Source organism: Cinclus cinclus, chromosome 10 (assembly GCF_963662255.1).
Source record: "Cinclus cinclus chromosome 10, bCinCin1.1, whole genome shotgun sequence".
Classification (NCBI taxonomy): domain Eukaryota; kingdom Metazoa; phylum Chordata; class Aves; order Passeriformes; family Cinclidae; genus Cinclus; species Cinclus cinclus.
In genome coordinates, this window is record NC_085055.1 from 1,171,395 (window position 1) to 1,197,861 (window position 26,467).

The 26,467-nt window shown below is 47.2% G+C and overlaps 1 protein-coding gene across 1 annotated transcript; it reads left to right on the forward strand.

Moving 5' to 3' along the window:
• Positions 1–550: 550 nt before the first annotated feature.
• Positions 551–26,467, forward strand: GMPS (guanine monophosphate synthase). The gene is made up of 16 exons (XM_062499070.1): positions 551–577; positions 5,400–5,581; positions 9,569–9,683; positions 10,851–10,948; positions 11,895–11,998; positions 12,653–12,846; positions 14,577–14,742; positions 16,286–16,437; positions 16,819–16,992; positions 17,729–17,834; positions 18,366–18,481; positions 19,368–19,493; positions 20,977–21,092; positions 22,433–22,563; positions 24,156–24,328; positions 25,937–26,467. The coding sequence occupies exons 1-16, from the start codon at positions 551–553 to the stop codon at positions 26,036–26,038; spliced, it is 2,082 nt and encodes a 693-aa protein (XP_062355054.1). The 3' UTR covers positions 26,039–26,467.

The following is a 26,467-nucleotide window of genomic DNA, read 5'->3' on the forward strand; positions in this document are numbered from 1 at the left end:
AACTGATGCTCAGGGAAAGGCATCAAAGCGGCCCTGGGACCACTCCAGGAGGGTTCCACGGGCGCAGTCCCGTTCTCCGGTGTCCGCTGGGGAATTCATCGAGCAGGCACAGCAGGTTCAGCGTCCAAGGCCAGCATGCCCAGGGTTTGGAGCAACCCGCTCGATGGAAGGCGTCCCTGCCCATAGCAGGGGTTGGGACGGGACGAGCTTTAAGCTCGCCCCCAACCCGACCAAACCCAGCCAGCGATCCCGTGATACCATAGGATGCTGACGCACAAAACCCCACTCACTGCAGAGCTCCGGTTGTTTTTCACCCTGATTACAGAGCAACGTGAGCACAAACCCCCGTAGGGAGCGCCGGCACCGGCACGGGGCTCTCTGGCGCCGTCCCCGCCGTGTCCCCGCATCCCCGTCCCGCCCCTGACCCCTCCGCCGCTCCTCCCCTTCCGCCGGAGCGGCCGTGCCGGGCGGCTCCTCCTCCCGCGGGCGGCATTAGCTCATCGCGGCCGCGGCTCGTCGCGGCTCTTTCTTCGCGCTGCCCGCCGCCCCCATGGCCCTGTGCAACGGGGACACCAAGGTCAGTGCTGCGCCCGCGGGGTCCGGGGGTGCGGCCCGGCCCGGCCCGGCTGGGCTCGGCTCGGCGCTGCCCGCCCGGGCACATGGCGGGGCCCCGCGGCCCGGGAGGGGAGCGGGGACCGCCCGCGCCGCTACCGCAGCCCTGGCTGCTCGCAGAGCTCTAATTCATTAATTAATTGATTAATTCCCCGAGCGGGGCTGTTGCCCGGCCTGTACCGCCGGGAGCTGCCCTGCTGTGTGTCCGCTGCCAGCCGGGGCCGACGGTTCGGTTCGTTGGGCGGCACGGGCAGAGCTCCCGCGCAGCCCTGGCCCGGGCTGCTGCCCCGTGTCCCGCTGCGGCGACAGCGACACGGCGCACACGTGTCGGTGTGGCACTCGGAGCGACCCGCGTGCTTTAGGATCTCACAGCTCGTTCTGTTCTGGATAATGAACTCCTTAGCCGAGCCCTGCGAGCTGCCTGGAGCCGCTGCTGCAGGATTAAACGCTTGCTCTGGTTTCTTCATCTAGTTTGCCAAACCCGTAACTCAGGGGTTTTGAGTGCTCGGTTTTTGAGTGCTCGCTTGGCCCCTGTGTAAGTTTTCTGACACGCTTTTCCTTGGCTGTGTTCACAATCTCTGTTCCCGCTGCTCCTCTCCTCCCTTGTTCTCGGCCCTTTATCTAGTTTGCAAAAAACCTCTGAAGGGTTTTTTGAGTGCTCGCTTCGTCCCTGTGTAAGTTTTCTGGCACGTTTTTCCTGGCCGGGGCTGCTGCACTTCTCCGTGCCAGTGGGGATGGGCTGTGGATTTCACGGCTCACCCTGCACGAGTGAGAACAGCTTCTGCAGGGACCGGCTCCCATCTCTGTTAAAGTTTCCCCGATATAATCGTTTGAGGGGCTCTTGTCTCGGTTTTGGGGATGCCCTGGGTTTGAGGGAGCTGATTTCCTGTTATATTTGGAAATATCAGTGAGCATTCTTAGACCTGCTGAATTTTAATACCACAGGGAAACAAACTCTTGTAAAATCTGTGCTGGCTTGAAAGTGCGAGATCAAGGCTCCTGGTTTGGGCTTGTCTGGAGTTCCTGGTGTGGGTGAAAGCTCAGGGCTCAGCCAGAGGAGCTGCTGCTACTTCCCAGTACTCCAGAATGGGACTGGTCTGTATGCAAATGTGGCTTCTAAATTGTGTTAATGACCGACCTGTAAGCATGTGGGTGTGTGAAACGCTGAAAGATGCCCTGATTGTGCACAGGTGGGCTGTTAGGAGCTTGCACGCTCAGTTTAAGGCACTAGGCAGGTAGGTGAGGAACAGGACTTGAAGTGTCCTTGGCTGGTAGCCCAAGCCTGGTTCCAGTTCTACCTCAGCTCACTGGAGAACTCGGAATTACTTGGTTTTGACGCCACAAGAACAGGTGAAGTGGTGGAATGAGGCTGACCCTCAGCATGGCAGTGCAGGTGGGGTGACCATACAGCTCAGGTGACACGAGGGACCTTGGTGCCATGTCCCGGGGCCGTGGCATTCAGGGTGACCTGTGATTTGAATTAGCTGAATAGAGACTTTCTTCTCTCGGTGTACACAAATTTTTAGTCCTGTTTTTAGTCCCGCTCTAGGGACAGCAGCGTGGTGCCTCTGCTCCATTGCCTGGCCTGCCTGGGACAGGTGTCAGAGCACCTTCCACAGGAAGTCTCCAAAACAGCGAGTTCTCCAGATTTTTTGGGACTAGACTAGAAGACAAGCAGCTCTAGTTCTACCTGTACTCAGGGGAAAAAGAGCTTTCATTAGAGGCTGTTCAGCCCCCAACAGGAAGAGGTGCTGTCTCCCTATGCCCCATCCCTCCCTGCAGGAGCTGGGCTGGCTGGTGTCCTCTAAATCTCTGCTGGCACACCTGTGTGCTGCACATGAGAAGTATCTGTTCCTTTTTGGATTTCATCAAATTAAGTTTCCCGTGGTAAATCTGGGGTTAAAACCCCTAGCCTTGGAACTGTGCCTTTGAGTAAGTAAAGCCAGATCCTGTGATGACTTTTCTGCCATTTTTCCTTTGCCCTTTTTGCGTGTGATTTATGGTGGTGTATGTTGGGCTCTCTTGGTTCTGAACCCCCTTTACAGTTCTACTTGTCTGGTTTTTTCAGAGGAGTCTGGATTGCTGTTGTGTTCCTGCTGGGATCTGAGGGAGGTGCATGTTCAGGACACAGACCTGCTTGTGCTGCTTTAACAGTGCTTCTCAAGCTACTCCCGATGTAACTTCAGGCTCTTTCTGCTCATGCCCCCATTAACCACACCTGCCTGCCCAACACATCTGGGGTAGGGCACTGAAAAATCAATTTTATTTATTTATTAGCTACAGGTGTAGATGCTCAACTATCATCCAGCTGATAGTAACTTGTGTTTAGTCTTCTTTTTGTGAGAGGGCTGCAGAGCTGTGTCCCTAAATGACACAATCTACTGCTCCGAAACAATTAAAGACTTGAAATAAAAGTTAGCACTGCAAGGAATAGTGTTTTTCCCAAGATGAGCTCAGGAAAGAGTAAGGATGTTGGTGTATCTCACAAGAGCTGCTAATTTAAAAATTGCCAGGTGAAAATGGCCAGAATCACTCTAAAAGTGATTCCCTCCTTTCCACTGGAAGGGAGAGCAGTTCTGGTGGCCCTGCCTCACTGGGGGTGTGAAGGGGTCTTTGCTGATAAAATCTGCTCTCCTCCAACATGTGCACTTTTTGTTGTGTAACCCAGGACTAAAAGTCATTGAGAGCTCTACGTCAGGCAACTTGGCTGCCAGCTGAAGGACAAAAATTAAATATCTGATTTTAGCCTGGATTTAGGCTTTTGAGGGATTTAGCACTCTTTTTTTTCCCCACTTATGTCCTTTAATTAAGATAAAACCTCTTCCATCTGGTGTGAATTTGGAAGTTTCCAGTGTGTTTGCTGGGAAATTGTGTCTCAACAGGATGGTGCTCTCAGGATCTCCTGTGGCCGGTCTGGGTGAATTTGTGTCCCAGGTGGAAATGCTTGAGCAGCACTGATGGAAACACGGGCTGGAGGTTCTGCTGCCTGGTCCAAAGGAGCAGACCTCCAACCTCCCATCAGTAAAACTGCAAATGGAGCTCCAAGATGTTTGGAGGCAGTGTTTGCCAAAGTAAAACCCTTCCCAGTTTGTCCTTCACCAGGCTGCACTGGCAAGGAAACAGGGAAGCTTTGGGTAAGGGGAAGAACACCCTAAGAGGAGTCAAACTTTAGGCAGCAAATTTTTGGTGTTGGAGCATGGCTGTTAATTCTTCCTTGGTGATGCTCTGAAAAAGGCACTTCCATGGAGTAACTGCTTCTTATTACAATTTCTTTAAATGAAGAACCTTGGCCTTGTGTTTTTTAGCACTCTCAGATTTAGCCAAAGTTGGCCAGGCAGTTCAGACTTGAGGGGCTCAGAGGGAACTGCTTTGTTCTGAGGTGCAGTCTGCACAAATGCTGCACTCAAAATGTGTTGGGTATTTTTTTTTTAATCATTTAGTAGTGACATTTGTTCTTAATTTCCCCTTTTTATTCTCTCCAGGAGGTAATGTCAAGTGAAGTTCAGCATATGAGGCAGTGTGAAGGGGGGAAAAAACATTTTTTTTGTTTGATTTTGTGCTGTTTTGCTTGAGAAAAAGGCCTCAGTTCTCACGGGCTGTGCTTGGGTTCTTGTGGAACTGGAAAATGGAAAAAGATGGAGAGGCTGCAGATGGTGATCAGGGCATATGAGCTCTTGCTTGTGGAAAGCTCTGCCTTCATTAGATCATTAGCATTTTTCTTCCCTAATTTGTGCCCTGTTTGGTTTGGGGGATGGGGATCTTGTGTCTGAGTGTGTGCTTGGGGTGGATGCTCTGTGCTGGTTCCAGCACCTTTATCTTGCCTGTGCCTCAACTGGTTCTTATAATCTTCAATATTTCTTTTTTTTTTCCCCCATTTTGAAGTTTCTTGGCTGGTCTTTATCATTTTTATAATAAATTAGCATAGCTAATTAGCAAAGCCTTGCACATGTTAGCTGTTAAAGAGATCTGGCTCAGTCAGTGGGCTGTCAGTGTAAATCAGAGGAGGTTTAGGCTGGATATCAAGAGAGATTTCCTGACAGAAAGGTTTGGAAAGCACCTAGGGGGTGCTGGGGTCTCCATCCCTGATAGGGTTCTGAAAACATGGAGAAGTTGGGTTTGGGGGCTTGGTTCTGACCATGATGGTGGGCTTGGGTGGGCAGTTGGACTTGGGCCACTGGCAGAGGCCATTTCCAGCTTCGTGTCTCGGCAGTTCTGTGGGATTTGAGTGCGTGTGGGTGATTCCGGGTGACTCCGTGGGGTCACTGACCTGGGTGACAGTGATTCAGTGGGATCTCTGATCTGGGTGTGGGTGACTGTGGGGGATTGCTGATGTGGGGGTCAGTGATTCAGTGGGATCTCTGATCTGGGTGTGGGTGACTGTGTGGGATTGCTGATGTGGGGGTCAGTGATTCAGTGGGATCTCTGATCTGGCTGTGGGTGACTCTGGGAATGCTGACGTGGATGGTGTTGGTGACTCCATGGGATCTCCAACATGGATGTGGGTGACTCCATGGGATCACTGACATGGGTGTTGGTGACTCTGTGGGATTTCTGACATGATTCCCTGGGATCTCTGATATGGGTGTTGGTGATTCTGTGGGATCTCCGGCGTGGCTGCGGGTGGCTCTGTGGGATCTCCGGCGTGGCTGCGGGTGGCTCTGTGGGATCTCCGGCGTGGCTGCGGGTGACACCGCGGGATCTCCGGCGTGGCTGCGGGTGACACCGCAGCATTTCAGACGTGGGCCCCGTTGACTCCGTGGCGTCTGTAACGCGGGTGCCGTTGACAGCCCGAGAACGCCGGGGCAGAGCTCAAGGATGGGCAGCACCACTACGAGGGCGCCGTGGTGATCCTGGACGCGGGTGCTCAGTACGGCAAGGTGATCGACCGGCGCGTGCGGGAGCTCTTCGTGCAGTCCGAGATCTTCCCGCTGGAGACGCCGGCCTTCGCCATCCGCGAGCAGGGGTTCCGGTACGTCCTGCTCCCCTCCGGAGATGAATTATTTTTGTTTGGAGTTGGTTGTTTATTAAATGTTATCTAAAGTACGGGGAGTTTTGCAGCACTTGTTGCTACCAGCTAAAAGTGAGCAAAATGCAGCTTGAGTTTAGCTGGTTGCAAGGTCTTTTAAAGCTAAATAGTTAAATGAAGAGCTAATGCTTGTATTATTTATACTTCAGTGTAGCGCTAACTATCCAATCAAAAATTATTACTTGAAACTAGGAAGAAGAAGAAACAAGAAAAGGAAGATGGGGCAACACTTAATTTTGTCTCATACCTATTACTATATTCTAAAAACCCAAATTCCAAACCCTTCACCGTGTGAAATCACACACTTCCATTCTGACTGCACACCTGTGATTTTTAACTCCATCACTCACATTTGGGATCCTTCTCCAAGGCCTCGGGTCCAAAGCAGTGCTCCCCTGGGGGTCAGTGTCAGAAAGCACAGAACACTCAAGACTCCCAGATTTCTCGGTTCCAATACTCACCCCTGCCTTCTCCTGGGCAGTGGCTCTGGTGCCAGTGGTGTCAGTGATTCTGCTTGAGCATGTCACGGTAATGAGCAGGAAAAGCCAATTCTTTACTCACAAAGCTCACATTTATAGGAAATATCAGCAGGCACTCTGTTAGACCTCACTGGCTGACAATGCACTGACACTCAGTTTATTGGTCAGTAAGTGGCCACGATGTATGTTTGTGAAATCTCTTTAGTTTTGGTTAGTTTACATATTTTCTTCACTGATTCCCATGGGACAGATTTCTTGTTTTTTACAGGTTCAGAGTATTTTTCTCTACAAGAGTAGTTTATTGTGCTAACTTATTCATTCTTATGATTTTTTCACACATAGGGAGGTTACAAGCTAACTGTTAGCTTAGCTAGAGTAGCAGGGCCTAAACCATATTTTATAAGGCCTTTCTTTTATCTCTACCTGTATGCAGCAGCTGCAGAAACACCTGAGCTGTGCTGGGGACACTTGGGCAGAGATCCCTGTTGTACATTTGTCTCTTGATGCCTTTTTTGTACATCTGTTTCTTAATGTAATTTTAATAATTTCAATTCTAAAGTATCATTCCAGGGGCTGCATTTGAAATATCTGCCAAAATGTAATGATTTTGCTGTTTTACCTGTTGAATTTTTTGTGGGCTTCTAATAATTTTTTTTACCTAATTTTTTTAAGCTAACTGGCTTGGATGCTGAAGGTATTGTGGTAAATTGTGCCAGATGTTTCTGGGAAGCAGCTAATAAAACCCCCCTAGCTGACACTGCCACTTGTTTGCAGCAAAGAAAGGTCTTGCAATTACTTAGTACTTTGTACATTAATTTTTCATGTTTTGCTAGGCTTTTTAGGATATACATCTCTTCTGTTGGTGGAGAATAAATATCCTGAAGTGTGCAAATCACCAAAGATTTGTACTTACTTGTCAGTTTGGTACAAATCCAGGAATAGGGTGCACATGGGATTCTGGTTGTGCTCTGTAACAGATAAGACAGTGCTGCAGAAGTGCATTTTTCCAATCAGTGGTAATTAGTGAAGCAGTAAATAACTTGTGTTGATATAGGTTTGCAGTGGGAAGAACTTCAGAACAGATCAAAGTTCTTCAGAGTATTGGAATTAGACTTCTAGGACTTGTCATTGCAAATAGTTGCTCTGTAAAATGAGGCAGAGCCTTTTGCTCCAGGTCAATGCTCAAGGCTGGGGTGGTGGTTTCAGGTCACCCAGGTTGGTCAGCCACTGTGTGTCCACACAACCTGTTTGTGTCCAGTGCTGCTCAGTCAACAAACCCAGCAGGTCAACAGCTGTGGTCACTGGAAAATCGAGTTGATTCTTTTACTGCAGGATTTTGGTGCATATTTCCATGTGCTGGGAGCAGTCAGGACCCCACGTTGCAGCTCGTGCATGGAATGGGCTGAGGAGCTGAACCTGGGGCTGTGCTGAGCTTTGAGATGGGCAGCAAGAGCCAACGTTTTGCTAAATCATATTTACATGTTGTGTTTAAAAAGCCAGTTCCTCAACGTTCAGAACATTCTAGAGACAAGTGTCACCTAAATGTGGCATGAACATGAGCATTTCCTACAAGGTCCTGGCTCTGGATTTAGTCTGGGCTCTGGCACTGAGCTCTGGCTGGAATCCTGACCTCAGGGTATCAATGCACACGTTTTCCCCTGGGTGTCTTTGTGCTTCCTGATGTGCCTGTAATCCAGGGCAAGGGGGCTTTCCAGAGCTGGGTCAGCTTGTTTGGGAAGGGGTTTAGGGTAAACCAGAGAAAGGGATATTCATACCAGAACAGAAAAGTGTGCAGGAAATTACACAGTGGTGCAGGAAAGCTTGCAAAGTCTGCATCCTGTGCTGGTTCTGACTTCTGCACAGCTGAGAAGATGGTAGTCCTTCTCTCACAGCCTCAACCCACTTTTTTTTTTTTTACTTCAATACTTTGTGCACACTACAAACCTCTGTATTATATCAATTTTTCCAGTGGTATGGAAAAAAACCCAGTGTTTTAAGTATCTACTTTTTGACTAGAGCAGTGTATAACTATTTTGACTTGTCATAAGAATGTTCTATCTATAGGTGTGGTTGTATTCCTTTAATTCCTTCCCAGAACCCCGGGGGAACAGCTGGAGCTGTGTCAGGGGGAGGTTTGGGATGGATATCAGGAAAGATTCTTCCCCAGAGATGCTGGGCACTGCCCAGGCTCCCCAGGGAATGGGCACAGCCCCAGAGCTTCAGGAACATGTTCTGTGATTCTAATTAATATTAAATAGTGTTCTGTACATCTGGCACTTGAGCAAATGTTTCTGTGCATGGAGTTACTTGGAGCAGTGACAATAGCAGCTGTGGAGAGAGTTCAGGTTCAGGAAATCCATAGTGTCTCCAGGCTGACCAGAAATGCCTGTGCAAGAGCAGCAGGGAGGAGCTTTCAGGATGGTTCTGTGTAAAACTACACCCAAGTCAGCTGTGCTGGTTCCAGAGCTGGCCTGGAGATCCCAGCAGGCAGGGGAACAAGTGCTGCCCCTTGCAGCTCCATCCCTCCTGGGCTGGAGGGGCTGCAGGTGACCTTGGTCCTGCAGGGTTCTTTCTCTTGGTGGCACAGACAGGTGTGGGCAGCACCGTGCCTGTTCCTGCTGCTCAGAGCCAGAAAAACTCTGGTTTGTCAGTACTTGCATGCAGCTAATGCTGGGAGAATTATTAGATACACTTAATCCCATTCATGCAACTTCTGTCTGGTTTGGTTTTGCATTTCTGGCTCGGAACAAGTTTGGTGTTCTCTGTGAAACAAACAGTTCTGAGTCCAAGGTCTGGTCCTGGGCTAAGGCCAGAAGTTGCCCAACTGGTGCTTCTGCAGTTCATGGTCTTGTAAATCGTTATGGTTTGCAAAAACCCTCTCTTCCCCTTTGAGAGGGTTTAATTTTCTTTTATCGTGTGAAATATTAACTCCAAACCCTACATGCGCTTGTAATTCTCAACTTGTTGCTAATGCCATCTCTTCATAACCAGAATGGATGAAGGGACATTTTTTTTTTTCAGCGCATTTAGGAGTTGGGGAGTGGATTTTTTGGCTGTGTCTCTCCTCCAGATGTCACAGACTTCATAAATTATGTGTGTATATATGTATATAAAAATACATATCTTGGTGCTAATACTCTACATTTGTCCCAGCCATTCTGCTTCTCTGGTAGCTGATGGTTGGCTGTGAGGAATTTAAAATTAAAATTTAAAAAAGGTACTTTTTATGAGGGTTTATATTTGACTTTGTTTATGGGGAAATCCCTCCCTGAATGCCTGCTGGGTTTGACAGCTAAAATCAAGCTAGGTGTTACGATATCTGTGTTAAAATGTCTGTTAGAAAGTGTATCAGTTCTAAGAGTGGTATGAAGCAATGCCAATTCTTAAAATAAATAGATGTCAAAGTAAAACGTGTATTTGTATTAATGATTTCTTCATGTTCTGTCTGCAGAGCCATCATCATATCTGGAGGACCAAACTCTGTGTATGCAGAAGATGCCCCATGGTTCGACCCAGCCATATTCACAATAGGGAAGCCAGTGCTTGGGATCTGCTACGGGATGCAGGTGCTGTTGGGAGATAACACTGAGTCCTTGGGCTTGGGGAACCTCTCCAGGAGCCAGTCCAGCCATTAAATCTGCTTGTCCACAGCCAGCTGACCTGAAGGGGCAGAGCTGGAGGAGCTGCTTTCCAGAGGCAGTGCTACAGGAGCATTCACTTGATAACAACCTGAGTTATCAACCTTTGTGTTCCTGTCTTGGCTCTGCCTTGTCTTGTCATGGCCTTAAACTGAAGGAGGGTAGATTTGGATTGGAGAAATTGAGAGAAATGGAGAAATTCCTCCCTGGCAGGGTGGGCAGGCCCTGGCACAGGGTGCCCAGAGCAGCTGTGGCTGCCCCTGGATCCCTGGCAGTGCCCAAGGCCAGGTTGGACACTGGGCTTGGGACAGTGGGAGGTGTCCCTGCCATGGCAGGGGTGGCACTGGATGAGCTTCAAGGTCCTTCCAACCCAAACCAGCCTGGGATCAGTTGCATAAATGTTTTTTTTCTTTGGTGCAGTGCTGTGAATTGGGTTCCACACTCCCTCTTCTTGTCAGAGTAAATACAACCTGTCAGTCACTCATGAATTCTGCCCAGCTGATGCTGGGGAAGGCACCTCTCTGGAAACTAGAGGAGCAGTGTCTCAGGCATGGGCTGTTCCTAGCACAGTTCTTGAGAGTGCTTAACACTCCTTCACCAAAAAAGAAATAACCCTTACTTACCTTTGGACTCACTGGTGATCCTGCAGAGATCTGGTAGATCCCAGCTGAGCAAAACAAACTTCCAGGGAGACAAGGGCTGCTTTAGGTGCATGACTTCTGCTTTGTGCATCTTGCTTTTCCCAGGGGTAGTCACAAAATAGAGCTAAGGGAATAAATTCAGGTTTTTGACGTGGCCTTGGGCACTCAGCTGGTTTGCAGAGCAGCCCTTTCTGAGGGAAGGAGCTGCACACTATGGAATATAGATTATGGTGCAAATCTCTGCCTGCGGGGTTCTGCTCCCTGTGTGTGGCACTGGCCCCCAGCTCTGCTGGCAGAGGGGAACCAGCCCAGTACAGAGCAGGGATTAGTTCTGAGGGGAATTCCTACAGCTTTGGAAAAGAGCAGGAATGTGGTGAGGTGCTGCCAACCCTGGTGAGGGATGGAGTGATGCAGGCTATGAGGGGTTTTCTCATGGAGTCCTTTTGCTCTGCAGATGATGAACAAGGTGTTTGGAGGGACGGTGCACAAGAAGAGCGTTCGGGAGGATGGAGTGTTCAGCATCACCCTGGACAACACCTGCTCACTCTTCAGGTGCTCACACATTGCCAGATATCAGAGCTCTAGCAGTCCAGGAAACTGTGTCTGGAGGAGAGGCAGGGTATTAAAAAAAAAAAGACAAAATTATCTGATAATTTCTGATAAAACTTTTACAAGTGTGGTGACAAATAAGCAGATCACTCATTGACACAAATACTTAGGGATAACTTTGCAATTGGCTATAAAAAAGCAGGTGTATTTCTGGGAATATTGTATATTATTTCAGAGTCTTCATTGAGACTGTAAGTGCACCTCGATCTGAGAACATTTGAGTTAAGCTCTTGTCTCCTGAAGTGCACTGGTCTTGTGTTTGTTGGTGCCCATCCAGTTTTGGAAAGGGCACAGAAAATCCAAACCCATTCCTCTCCTACCTTCCTTTAAAACTGCTTTGTGATATTTTATAAACCAGAATTAGATTTCTTGATGATTTTGTTGATGGCTTTCAAGTTCCTTGTAGGAAGTCTGACAGTTTACTCATCCCTGGTTTTCCAGTTTCATTTTCTTCCTTCTCTAGGGCTCCTTCAGAACTGTCTCATGTGCCCAAATTGTCCTGAAACAAGAGAGTTTTGAATAAGAAAAGTTCACTTTGTTGAAATAAAAAGCCTGCCGCTATCCTGGTTGAGTCCAGATGGCTCCCCATTTCCAACAGGGGACTTCAGTCCTGGGGTGCTCATAAGGAGAGACCCACAAACCCTTCAGAATTCAGATCAGTTCCCTTCTGCAGGAGGGCTGTGTAGGACAGAGACTTAGGCAGCTCCCAAGGGAGGCATCTCCCAGCTGCAGATGGCCGTTCCTGGGAAGGGAATCCTGCAGACATTTCCAGTGTCCTGATCTATGGAGATGTGCTTCTGTTGGAATCCCTCAGAGCATCTCTTGGAGAGGCACAGAATTAGGTCTTTGTTCTTTCTTGAATTGATTCTAGTTTTTAATCCTGGTTTAGGGGCCTTCAGAAGGAAGAGCTTGTGCTCCTCACTCATGGAGACAGTGTGGATAAAGTAGCTGATGGATTCAAAGTGGTGGCACAGTCTGGCAACATTATAGCAGGTATTTATTTTATCCTGAATTTGTCTTCTGATAATGTTTGGTAAAGTAAAGAATTAGGGCAGACAGGGCTTAGAACCAAATGGGAACAGAGCAATAGCTCTTGTTAGTTAATTGCCAAATAAATGAATTGTTTTTAACAATTTCTAGTCTGTGTGTGTGTGTGTGAAGCTGTCACGATAATAAAGAAATAGACTTTAAAAGGAATGGTCCTGATTTAAATGTGGTTGAAATTAACATTATTTATGTAGTTTATATTATTTTAAAGCATGCATGTGTTGTTTGTCTTAGAAATAAAATATCCTCTGCCCTTAAGGCAGGGGAGAGGGAGACCTGCACTGTGGTGTGCAGTGCCAGTGGGGTTTGGGTTGTGCTCTGTAACAGTACAAGCCAAGCACTGTTTAATTATTAAAGCTTTATTAACTTGTTACTGTATTTAATGTTGCATGAATGTTCAACTGAGCAAGACTAATGTAAAAGCAGGGCTTTTAACATCACGCAGAAATTGTCCCGGGAACTTGTGGCACCTTAGAATTTGGGGTTTGACAGCCACTGGAGTTCCCAAATCCCAAAGAGCCACTTTGAGTCTCGTGCTTGACATGGGTATGCATTCAGTTCCTGCTTATTTATTTATTTTTGTTTTGTTGTGTGTGCCAGGCATAGCAAATGAGTCTAAAAAGCTCTATGGAGCACAGTTCCACCCTGAGGTGAGCCTCACAGTGAACGGGAAGATGATCCTGAAGAATTTCCTGTATGATATAGCAGGATGCAGTGGCACCTTCACCGTGGAGAACAGGGAGCGCCAGTGCATCCAGGACATCAAAGAGAAAGTGGGATCCTCAAAGGTCCTGGTGAGTTGAGTCAGAGCTCACGTGCAGAACCACTGACAGTGACTGGGTGTAAATGTGGTAACTGCACCACTTAATTAGTGACTTGTCTTCATTTTCTGCAGCCTTCACTCAGAGTCAGGATTCAAAACACAAAGGTGATGAATTTTCTTGGGCTTGGTTGTTTATTAAATCTTATCTAAAGTACAGAGAGTTCTGCTACACTTGTAGCTACCAGCTAGAAGTGAGCAAAATGGAGATGAATTGAGCTAGTTACAAGGTCTTTTAGAGCTAAACTGTCCAATAACAACACCAGTATTATTTATACTTTTCACCCAATAACCAAACTCCTGTAACCTGCAGTGCAGCACTGACTATCCAACCAAAAACCACTGCCTGAAATCATGAAGAAGGAAGAAGACAGCGACAACACCCAAAACCCCTCCATCTTGTCCCATATCTATTACTATATCCTAAAAATCCAAATTCCAAACCCTTCACCATGTGAAATCACACACTTCCATTCTAACTGCACACCCGTGATTTTAACTCCATCACTCAGATTTGGAATCCTTCTTCAAGGCCTCAGGTCAATAGCAGTGTTCCCCTGGGGGGGTCAGTGTCAGAAAGCACAGAACACTCAAAACTCCCAGATTTCTGGGTTCCATCAGCTGGGGTTCATTTGGGAAGTGGGGAATTGTCGTGGTGTGGGTTCTGCATCAGCAGGTTTTGGAGCAGTTGCAGGGCCAGGGTTGCTCCTTGGCTGTAGGTCAGTGTCCTGCTCTCCCCTGCCAGCTGCTGTGTGTTAACACCTTCCCTGAAGGTGGCTAAGGGGGGGTCCATGGAGGTCCAGCCTTCCTTCTCCCAACTTCTAAGGTAGTCTGAGAAGCCTGTGGCCACAAGCAATCAGCTCTCAGTGATTTCAGCTCAGGGATTTCAGCTCTGCTTGTGAGGCCATCCCAGGCTGACTCAGGGACAGAGAGACAGGAGCACTATATGGCACGTCCACAGAGATTCCTTTAATTATCCAGCTGCTCTGTGAAGGGGGCCTGGGACAACAACTCCCTGGAGAACTGGGAGGAAAACTGGGGTTTTTATGGGGGGAAGCAAGGGTAGTACCAAAGGAGGAAAGACCAACAGGTTACAAGTATTACCATGGGTACTAGGGCACAGTGGGATCACTGGAGCCTTTGGGGATAGCTCACAGTGATAAGGGGGGATGTGCCCACCTAAGGGGCATCTCTCCAGGGGAGGGTTGAGATAAGCTAATCACAGCCCATTCAAGGGACATCCCTCCAAGGCAGGGCCATCAGCCTCCACACTTCCCAATCACAGCTGACCTTCTGTGGGGTTTTTTCCCTTTCCCCTTTTTCTGGGCAGGTGCTGCTCAGTGGCAGCATGGACTCCACAGTGTGCACATTTCCCCATGCCCAGCTGATGCACTGTGGGGATTTTTCCCCTTTCCTGGCTCAGTGGGGACATGGACTCCACGGTGTGCACATTTCCCCATGCCCAGCTGACCCTCCGTGGGCTTTTATTTTTATCCCTTTCCCTGGCAGGTGCTGCTCAGTGGTGGTGTGGACTCCACGGTGTGCACATTTCCCTGTGCCCAGCTGACCTCTGTGGGTTTTTATCCCTTTTCCCTTTCCCTGGCAGGTGCTGCTCAGTGGTGGTGTGGACTCCACGGTGTGCACATTTCCCTGTGCCCAGCTGACCCTCCGTGGGTTTTTATCCCTTTTCCCTTTCCCTGGCAGGTGCTGCTCAGTGGTGGTGTGGACTCCACGGTGTGCACGGCGCTGCTGAACCGCGCTCTGAACCGCGAGCAGGTCATGGCCGTGCACATCGACAACGGCTTCATGCGCAAGAGGGAGAGCCAGGCCGTGGAGGAGGCCCTCAAGAAGCTGGGCATCCAGGTGAAAGGTACCTCACTCTGCTCCGTGTTTTTTATGCTCTTCCTGTGCTGGTGCTTGTGGTGGTTTTGCCAAAATCTGCCCTCAGGGTTGCGTTTCGTTGCACTGCTGTTCCCGCTCTGGTGCCGAGGCCAGGCTGCTGATGTGGAACCACCTGAACCTGCTCACAGCATTTAAACCTGGAATTTAGGCCTTGTTCACTTGACTGGAGCATAGCTGCTCACAGCATTTAAACCTGAGTTTTAGGCCTTGTTTCCTAGATTGGAGCACACAGTGAGCTGCCCCATCTCCTCAGACGTTGGTGTCTGTGCAGGTGGGGCACACACAGCAGAGCAGTGGATTTGTGCCTTGGTCACTTCTCTGCTGAGGGAATCCTGTTATCACTATGTCACTGAATTTCCATTTTCTCCAGCATCTTGATTAACACTTTGAGCTTCATCTCTTATCCTGAGTCTTTTTCTTTGTCAGCTGTAAACTCATTTGGGTGATTGAATGCTACTATAGCCAAAATGACTTTCAAGGCATTTTTTTCTTGCTTTGAAAGAGGTGCATTTCAATGGTTTTGGAGTTACTTTCTGAGGACGAGGTGTTGGTTGGACTCAGTGGTCTGGGAGGTCTTTTCCAACCTTTATGGTTCTGTGAAGGAATTAACTGAGAGTGCAGAAAGTGCCCAGACATGGCTGATGAGAAGGCTCAGAGGTTTTTTGTACCTCAACTATGAGGAGGTCAGAGAGGACCAAGTTTGTGCCAGGAGCTCGAGCTGCTCTGTGCTGCCTGCCTGGTGAATTCCTGAGCCCTGCCTGCCTGTTCTGGGGCTCTGTGCCTTGTCCAGGGCTTCTGTTCTGCTCAGGCAGTGTGGCATTGGGTGAGCAGTGCTTCCCACTGCCACACTGCAGCCTCAGCTCAGGACACTGCCTCAGCTGCAGTGTCCTCAGCTTCATTGCAAACACATTTTTCTACATTTATTTTCACTTTTGTTTTTTAAGTGGAAAACCCATGTCTTATTCTTGTACTCTGTGGAGCAATAAACCTGGGTTCTGGCAGGCAGCCAGAGGAGCAAATTGAGGGAATCCCTTTGTTGCAAATGCTCCTTCTGTAGGTCATGGAGTTCAGTCTGGTAGAAGATGCCAGAGAGCCTCCCAGCTGATCTCTGCTTTAGGAGCCTCTCTAAATTAAGGGGTATAATGTAGCATGAGTAAGTAGTGCATCATTTAATTTTGGTTGCAGAAGGGCCTTGGGGAAACACTGTCCTGTAAACGATTTAAAGCAAGTAAATTATAGTCTAAGAGGGAAGCAAGAACTGGACTTGCATGTGGCTGCCTAATCTCACAATATGGAATAAGTAGTAGGCTAATAAGAGAAATAAAGGGCTCTTGTTGAAATTAATTTTTGAGGTATTGAGCAGCCCTATTCAATGTAGTTAATAATCAAAGGAAATTATTTTTATTTTTTATTTTTTTTCAAGCAATAAAGTGAAACTTTTGTTTTGCAACCTGCGTAAAAATCTTTATTGATTTTGTAAGAAAAAATAAAATCCCTGTGATTTCCTGCAGTGGTGAATGCAGCCCATTCATTCTATAATGGCACAACAACTCTGCCTATCTCAGATGAGGACAGAACTCCACGTAAAAGAATTAGCAAGACCTTGAATATGACTACAAGTCCTGAAGAAAAGAGAAAAATTATCGGTGACACCTTTGTTAAGGTAATGTTGATTTGTTGTTTGGTTGAGGTTTTTAAATGTTGTGATTCCTGGGTACATCTTTTACTCTTTGATCAGTGGCATTGGTGCTTGTGTAAGCTGTGGGTGACCCCAGAAGCCTTTGGGAAGTGACAGGGAGAATATTTAACAGATGTTCCTGTACTCTGGGGATATTTTTTTCCATTTTCTGTTCACCAAAAGATGGGTGTTTCAGCACCCATTTCAGAACAGTGTTTCAGCAGTGGGACAGTGGCACTGTTGGTTTGCTGGTCATTTGTGCTTTTACAGCTCTCTGCCATGGGTCAGACAATTAATTCATTTTTCTTGAGAGCTTTGACAGCCCCAGAAGTGCCAAAACTCTTCCTTTCTGTGCCCACCCTGCAGATTGCCAACGAGGTCATCGGGGAGATGAACCTGAAACCCGAGGAGGTTTTTCTTGCTCAGGGCACCCTCAGACCTGACCTGATCGAGAGTGCTTCCCTGGTGGCCAGTGGCAAGGCTGAGGTGATCAAAACCCACCACAACGACACCGAGCTGATCCGCAAGCTGCGTGAGGAGGTACAAGTGGCACACTGCTGCCTCTGCCACAAACTGAGCACCCACAACCAAAGTGACTGTCACTGACAGGACCCTGCTGTGCCCCTGAGAGTCTGTTGTAATTTGTAGTTTATTGCGTGTCTTTTGTTGCCAAGGAGCTGTCTATCTTCAGTCCAGAAAAGCTTTTTGAACTCCTTCCTGTGCACAGCTCTTTAGTGTTAGGGACACTAAAGGTGGGACACTGCCTGATTTGATTTTCTGGGTTTGGAATGGGGAGTTCTCTGACTGTATTATATTCTAAGGAAGAACCAGCACAGGAGAGACCTCACCCAGCAGTCTGCTGGAAGGTGCTCAGTTACCACCAACTCCAAGGACTAATGATCCCCATTTCTAATACGATCCCTGCACGAAGTGTCTTGGAGTTGTGAGTTGTTTTCAACATCCAGCAGGGACAAGAAAGGTCTGGATTCATGCAGGCAGGGCTAGCTTGGCCTTACAGCTCGCTCTGCTCTGCTGGAACCATGGATCCTTCTGGCACAAGCTGGGACTTCTGGTCTCACCCACTGGGCTGCAGCTGCTCTACAAAGCCCACATTCACATGGAATTTCTTTCCAGTGTTTATAGAATCATTGGCACTGGTGCTGTGAGGTCAGGCCAGTTTGGGTGCCAGAACCTAAACATGTGAGGCTTTTTGTTTGGATATATGAGCTGGTGTGTAAAATGCATTTTTAAATTATTTTTTTAATTCTCTTTTTAGGGTAAGGTAATAGAACCACTGAAAGACTTTCATAAAGATGAAGTGCGAGTGTTGGGAAGAGAGCTTGGTCTTCCTGAAGAGCTGGTTTCCAGGCATCCCTTCCCAGGTATGGAGCTGGTGGATCACAGCAGTGTTCTTCAGCAGATCCAGATCAACTGCAGTATAAAACTCATCTTCAAACACAGAAAAAAAAAAAATAGCTTTTTACTTAAGCACAGTCTTCCAGGAAAAGATGACTTGAGAGCAGCTTGCTAAATACACGTCATGTTTTATAACTGAGCCTTTGTTTGGCTTGGTGGAGAAGCCAAAGGAAGAGTTCTCAGTAGCTGCAGTGAGCTCTGCCTGAGCTGCCACGTGGATCTGATCTGGAATAATGGCCTGGCTCTGCCTTTCCAAGGGGTATCTGCTGTCTTGAAAGTAAATGCTCAACATTTCTAACACGAGTTCTCCACTAGAAGACAGCAAAGTCAATAATTGTGGGCTGGTTTGTTTGTGTCCTGGGGGTTGTTAGGACAACTGAAGTTTGGCTACATTGGCAGAATACACAGTACTTAAAGACTGACTCTGTTCCGCACTTTCAGGTGAAAACCACCTTCCTGTTATTTGGTACAACCTTTTTTCCAATGTTACTTTGCAGGTCCTGGCCTAGCAATCAGAGTGATCTGTGCTGAGGAACCTTACGTGTGCAAAGACTTCCCAGAAACAAACAACATCTTGAAAATAGTGGCAGATTTTTCTGCGAGTGTGAAAAAGGTAAGGAAATCCTGAATTTTAATTTTGAGTGGTGGTTCTGTAATGACAGGCAGTGAGGTTTAGTCTGCTAAAAGGTTAAGAGAACTGGTTTGTGCTCTTGAAGGAATGCTGCCTCCAAGTACAGCTCAGCTGAAGCTGTTCAGTGGAATTTTTAGTGCTGTGATGCTGCAAGTGTTGAACCATTCCTGGAAAACGGAACTTGATTTACCTTTCAGACAGTAAACAATTTCTGTTGTAGTTAAACTTTGTGCAGATGAGATCACAGGAAGTGTCAGGAAAAGATCTTCCCTCCCTGAAAGAGTTGTAACATTCTAGGTTTGCACACCCCAAAAATCACTGGGTGTGTAAATGCAAGTGCAGGAGCCAGGAGCTGGTGCTGGCCAGGTGCCCTGATCCAAAACCTGTAATTTTGAGTGGGTGATGTTTGACTTCCAGATCTCCTAACTGTGCTGACCTTTGTGGTGCCTGTCAGTCATTAGAGAGGTCTGCTCTGAGGTGTGAGTTCAAACCAACTTCCAGAATCTTTTTGGTAAATCCTGAAGGGCAGGGATTTCAGTCTGCCTTCCTTTAGAAGATATGGAGCTGTGGTGCCATAAAACTGAAAAGTGCAGCTTTGTGAAGGAGAAAATGAGCTCAGGAAAAGAGTTTCCCCTAAGGCCTTGGAGAGCTTCATCTTAAAATGCAGTGTAATCCCAGCAAAGTGCTTTTGCTAATGTTTACTTGTCAGATGAGAGGTATCTTCTAAAGAGTTCCAAGGGGTAAATGTAGACTAAGCAAACAATTACTTAAATAACAATTTGACAATTCTACTTGTGCTGTCCAAGTTCTGTTTGAGGGCCTGGGAGCTTTGTTTAATTCCAGTTGATTGCTCTGTATCCTTGCCCAGCCTCACACGTTGCTGCAGAGGGTGAAGGCGTGCACGAGTGAGGAGGACCAGGAGAAGCTGATGCAGATCACAAGCCTACATTCACTGAATGCCTTCTTGCTACCAATCAAAACTGTGGGAGTGCAGGTACAGGCCTCTGTCATGTTTTATCTCCCTTTTCTGCCAGAGTCAGGACTGAATGCTCCAGACAGTATTTCTTGTTTGAACTCAGATGTTCATTGACTCTTATCTGTAGTACAGTCCCACAAGCTGTGAGTTCTACAGCACTTCAAGCTAACAAACTAAAAATGGAGCCCCATCTCTCTCTCTCTCTCTCTCTCTACAAGGCTTTTTAAGGGCAAACTGTCCAATTAAGAAAAGCCACCTGAATTATTTTTACTTTTAACCCAATAACCAACCACCTGTGGACTTTTCTATCCAATTAAACAAGATCACCTAGACCCATGAAGAAGAAGGTGAGGAAGGACGAACTTCTGCCCTAAAACCCCCAAGTTGCTTTATATATATTACTGTATTCCAAACCCCCAAATTCTAAGTTTTCCACTGTGTGATATTAGACACTTCTATTCAAACTTCACACCCATAATCGCAGTTCTGTCATTCAGTTTTTTGGAAGCCTCTTCCACAGCCTCAGTGTTTTCCTGGGGGTCAGTGCCTGTCAGCACAGAAAGTCTAAAACTCTTCAGTGAGCAGGGCTCCTTGCAGGGCTGTGCTGGGAGCAGGTCAGGCTCTGGGAACACATCTCTGCTACTACAGGGAGTGACAGGAGCTTGGCTGAGCAAGGGGAGCTGGAGGAGGCTGTGCCAGCCTGGTCCTGGGGGTGCAGGGCAGGGTTGGGGTCCTTGAGCTCAGTGCCAGGGGCTCTCTGGGGACCTTGTCCCACCCAGGGGGGGCTGCTCACTCCCCAGCAGATGCTGCAGCCCCCTGAGCTCTGCTGGCCCCACTGAGTCTCAGGAATCAAAATGTCACTGGCTGCATTGGGTTAAAATCCCACTTTCCTGCATTAGGAGGTGGATGTGGCCCTTCCCAGTTCTTTTATGAGCTGTGCTGATCCCTGTCCTTGGGAAAGGAGGAGCTGGAGCATGCAGGAACAGTAGGATGTGTGCAGCAGCCAAGTTCCCTTTCCCTCCCTCTGGGCACACACACAGACCAGGTGCAGGTGTAGAGCTGGCACTTGTGGAACTGTGCAGTAACTCAGGACATTTCCTTACTGAGCAGTCGTGGCTTTCTCTGCACTCTCTGTGTTGAATTCCTCCTCATATTTTGTTTCCAGCTGCCTAATGCTGTGTATGGCTCTTTGCAGTCAGCTTTGGTTACTGTTTCAGGCTGCCGTGTCACCAAATTTCTGTGCTTTGTCACCAAATTTCTGTGCTTTGTCACCAAAATACCAACACTGGCCACTGCAGATGAGTCTTCCCAGTCTGAATATTTCCTTTTACACCTCTGTCATCTCACTCTGTATTTTCTCCCCTACTCAGACTCTCACTGGAGTCACCAGCTCAGTGTCTGCTAAATGTTGACCCAGACTGGTCGTGTGACCTGCAGGAAGGGGCTGTGAGTGGCTTTGGCAGCAGAGCTCATGCTCAGGGTGATTCTTTGTGCTCTCCAGGGTGACTGTCGCTCGTACAGCTACGTCTGTGGCATCTCCAGTAAGGATGCTCCACACTGGGAGTCCCTGATGTTTCTTGCCAGGCTCATACCACGCATGTGCCACAACATCAACAGGTGAGTATTGATTTGCTTTTATTTTTAATTATCTAATTCATGTATGGAAGTTTAGCAGGTGCAAACATTTCTGTTTGATCTGGGATGTCATATTTTTGTATGTTGGACAGGTGTATCATGCAGAGGTCACAAATACACAATAAATCAAAATACGGATTTATTTCCAGCTTGAAAAGAAATTGCTGGCCTGTATCCTTGGATTAGGCAGCATCCACTATAATTTATGCAAATCTCTTCTGCAAGACTCCAACCTGGTGCTGAGCTGTGATGTGCTGCAGTTTGGTTTGCCTTTGTGTCAGGAAGGGATTTGTGTGGGGCTGTCAGTTCTGGTGGCACAGGGAGAGCTCCAAAGCTGGGCAGTTTGATCTTAATTGAGCTCTCTGAGGATACATTTTCTACCTACTTGAGTCCATAACTTTTCCAGCAGCTGAAGGTGCTTAGACATGAAATCAACTCTGGAGAATTATACCCTCCTTGCCTGGCTGTTTGGGATTTCTGCCAAAACTGCTTAGAATTGCTTATAGCAAAACTTCATTTTCTCACATAAGTGACACCTACTGACAGAGCTTTTGCTCTGAAAGGCGAGACCTGGAATTGCAAGGTACCTGTTTAAATTAAGTGCAAAGGGGGCAAAAGGAAGGCATAAATCAGGATTGCCTGTGCAGTTCCAGAGTATGTCAAAAAATGAAAATAAAAGCCAGTTTCTGGCTTTAGAGCACTGCTGATTTCTTGAAGCTCTGCTGAATTTAATGCTGCCCTCCTGAACATCCCACAGCTCTGGGAGCTCTGCTGTCCCCAGGATCTCTGCAGGCTCTACTGCTGTTCCAGGGGCACTGAGGAGGGCACTGGCATAGCTGATTTCCTGCCCAGCTGTGCTCACAGGCTTGTATTCCAAACAAATCCCCACAGTACAAACCAACATGTCTCTGTGTGTTTTGGATTTTAGACAAGGACTCCTGCTTTGTGGCTGCAGCCTCAGAGCTGCTGTGAGCACCTCGTGGTGAATCCATGCACGAGGCCACTCAAACTCTGCTTCTTGTTCTGCAGCATCTGAAACGCAAGGAATGAAAGAAAAAACATAAAAATTGATGTGACTGCTTGAAATTCAGAAAATGTCGTGTTGCAGATGTACTTTCGTAGATTTATAATTTGCAATTAGCACCCTGTGCTGAAAACCCTTTGTTAACAATAAGGTGTGGCATTTAATGGGGCGTTTGGGTGGTTTCCTGTTAAAAAAATTTAAGCAGAGTAAACCGCCATGCTGTTTTCTAGCTGTGTTTTCTCCCTGTGGCACTGAAGAAGCAGGTTGGAGGCAATCTGGTTTATTCTGTGTGTTGCAGAGTCGTGTACGTGTTTGGCCCCCCTGTCAAGGAGCCCCCCACAGATGTCACCCCCACCTTCCTGACCACAGGAGTCCTCAGCACTTTACGTCAAGCTGACTTTGAGGCTCACAACATTCTCAGGGAGTCTGGTAGGTGCTCTACCACATCCCAGGGGTCAGACCCATGTTTCCAGATCCCTGCAAACCCAGTGGGCATAATCAGAGTGGTTCTGTCAAAACCTGCAGGCAGATATCTCCAAAAAGGTGATCAGTTAGTGGAACGATAGGGAAAAGTTGTGGAAGCTGATAGCTAAAGGCCAGGAATTAATTTTAGGGGATTTGGGAGACTGGTTTGCTTTTGACACACCACAAAACTCAAAGCTGATGTGCTCCACTGTCAGGCAACTCAGTCACCCAAATCCCTTCTCTTTGCTGATCTGTGTTTAGCTGAGATGAAGAAACTTGACATAGCTTTTAAATAGTGCTGCTCTGGGAAAAGCCAAGTTTCTCATGGGGGTGATGCTCACAGCCTGTGGTGGTTTCAGATTCCTTAACTTGAAGTCAAAGCTGCAACCCCAACCCTGCAGAGCCAGGCAGTGTGGAGTCCCCTGGATGTGCTGCACAGGCAGAGCCTGGGAATAAATAGTTCTGAGGTTCAGCCTCTTTAGTTTTTTACTTAATTACCTTTGGAGATGTGATCTGTGTGGGAAGCACTGCATCAGCCCTGCCTGTATTTGGTATAAATCAAGTTACAACGGATCCCTGTCTTTGAGGAACCATGTTCAGTTTGCAGAGGAACAGAATTTGTACAGAATTAACCTCAGAAGGCTGAGATAACACTGTTGGCTGTGTTGGTAAAGCTGTAGCTGTGCCTTGCTAACTTTTGGTGACACTTGGCTTTGTGTGAATGAATTGCTCCTAAAAATAAGCCTGGTGTTGTGGTTTAGTGAAAAAGCCTCCCTGTGCAGCAGCTCAGGCCAGGGCTGGCAGAGGGAGAGAGCCTGAGCAGTGCGAGCTCCACACACCTGGGTTTTTGAATTTTAGCTCATTGCAACAGAGAAACTGGGGAGCTGTGCATTGTCTTTCAGAAGGAGGTGTTGGAAAATCAGGGAAATGTGATTGTCTGGAGTTGCCTGCCCACCACGAGCCAGGGATACTGGGGAGCTTTCTCCTGAGTGTTGCAAAGGATATTTCGAAGGTTTATTTAGGAGCATCTCTTTATTGGGCTTGATATGGGGACTGATAAAACCCCATGGGTTTATGTTATTTGGGAAGGGAAGTGGCTCTTCAATTGATGCACAGTGAATTACAGGGATAACAGAGATTAGCTGGGATTTTTCTGCGTGCCTGCAAAGGCTGAGGATCATCCCAAGTGGCAGTTTGTAGAATCTCAGAATGGGTTGGGTTGGAAGGGACATTACCATCTGTTCCAGTCCCTGGGGACACCTTCCACTTATCCCAGACTGCTCCAAGCCCTGTCCAGCCTGGCCTTGGAGCCTTCCAGGGATCCAGGGGCAGCCACAGCTGCTCTGGGAACCTGTGCCAGTGCTTTCCCAGTGCCCTCCCAGTGCTGGTTTGCAGCTGCAGAGCTGCACCACTGCTGTGGCACCAGAGGGAGCAGATCCCACAGGATGTGGGAGCAGCTGCTGGTCTGGAGCTGGAAGCCCAGGTGGGAATTGTGCCGAGCCTGCGCCATGCTCGTCCGCGAGCCCAGCTAACCGTGTGCCCCCCGTGTGCCCCAGGCTTCGCTGGGAAGATCAGCCAGATGCCAATCATCCTGACCCCGCTGCATTTCGACCGGGACCCCCTGCAGAAGCAGCCCTCGTGCCAGAGGTCTGTGGTCATCAGGCCCTTCATCACCAGTGACTTCATGACAGGCATCGCTGCCACGCCGGGCAGCGAGGTGCCCGAGGAGGTGAGGGTCATTCAAACCAGGACGTTGTCATACTCCCGTTGAAATTTCAAATAAATACTGGCCCCGTAACAGCTGAACAAGGTTACGGCAGCTAAATTAATTCTAAGCCCTCAAAGCCAAACTGAAACCTGAAATCTGTCAAGTTAATCCATATATAATTAAAAATACAAACCAACAATGATTGTTATTTAATCCAAAGTAATCTCTCAAACATATTACTAATACAAATTAATGTCTCAAAAGTTCAACCGATCTATGCTTATTTCCTAAACACATCCTTTAAAAAATAAACTGCATAACTACAAAAACAAACACTTCAAAAATAAAAATCTTACTAAAATATTAAAAACAGGTCTGGGGATTTTAAATAAATTCAAAAAATATTAATAAATAAACAAACCACAACAGCTAATAATTTTACAAAATTAAACTACCCCTACAATCATCCCTCCACCCAGCCTGACCTCATCTCAGCTCTCCCTCACAACCTTCATTTTGATTTTCTTGCCTTTTTTTTTTTTTTATTCTTTTTTTCTCTTTTATAAATAATCATTGGAAAGAATGTTGTGGCATTTTGGGGGGAAAAAATAACCTAACAAAATGAGGGGCTGGCAGATGGGTATGACAAACTTCAAGGCTTTTGAGCAGACCTGGACCAAAATGTCACCCCAGCCATTCATGGCATTTGGAATTAATTTTTGCATCAGTAATTGGGAATTTCCTGGCGTTAGGAATTGCCTTTGTTTGGCACTTCTGCTTGTACTGGGACTTGCAGGTTAAAATCTCAGTGTCCTGTTTGCTTTTTAGGTCATTAAAAGGACTTAGGAGTCAGGTTCAAGCTCTTTTTTTTGTTTGTTTTTGGCTTTTTTTAATGGGAAACTTTATCAGTGTCCAGTCAAGTACTTTGTCCGTCTGGGAATGCACTGTAGGAATAGGGTTGACCTTTTATTTTAAACACACTTGAGGAGCATATGAGCATTGCTTAGTAATTGTATATAGTTGAAGTCCTCTACTTTAAGGCAGCCTATCCATGGAAAGAACAGTTCAGGTTGCCATGTGAACTATCCCACTGTAAAAAATAAGGATTCATTTGACCTCAGTGTTTGTGTTTAAAAACAGCCAAACACCATAAAACCTACCCCCAAACAAAAAAAACCCTGCATTCCTCAAAATGAAAAATGGTCATTTTAAGGCTAGGTAGCAGTGTGGTGACTAAATAATAGAGGTTATAGAGAATAATCATATTTATGGGGGAAATAATAATAATGTTTTTCTGTACAGAGCAATGCACTGTTAATTTGTGCTTTCACTATAAGCAGTGTGTCATGTAAGTGGTGTTGGGAGCTGGGGGATTTTTAAGGAAGCTGAACCCTGCTACCATGGGTTACTTGTGAGCTCTGGAAGATGGCTCTGACTGGAGACCAGAAGTTTTCTTGCAGCTGATTTTATTTCATGCCTGGTGGCAGCATGCTGATAGCAGCAGGCTCTTCTCTCTGTGTCCAGCAGAACTGGTGGGAGCAGTTTGCCCTCAAGCTTTTCTGGGGTGGTTTTCATCAGATCTGTTTCACACACTGTTTTTTCTGATATTCTGTTTCCCCTCCACCACAGGTTGTGTTGAAAATGGTGGCAGAGATCAAGAAGATCCCTGGCATCTCTCGGGTGATGTATGACTTGACATCAAAGCCACCAGGAACTACGGAGTGGGAGTAATTAACTTTTCCCTATCCAAGTACTGTGTGCAGTCAAAACCATATCAGAAACCATTCCCAGTGTTGACATGCAGTACTGTGAAAGAGTGACTGGAGCTGCTACATGGCATCAGATTCCTCTCCTGGAGCATAATCCTGCAGTTCAGAGCTGTGCTGGGGATGGGAGCAGCGTGGGGCTGAGGACTGTACGGGTAAATGATGGTGGCAGTGCTGCCAGGCCAGGCCCCTCTGCTTTGCCTTTGTCTCTCCAGTCCCCCCCGTGTTCTGTTACCTGTCATTTTGGTGTCTCTTTGTTTTCGTACACTGTGGGAAAAGAGACAGTTTATTTACTTCTACCAAAAGCATTGTTACAGCCCAAACATGTAAGAGGAGTTAATTCTTTGTGACCAACCGCTTTGGGACGGATTTATTATAAATAAATATTTTGCCA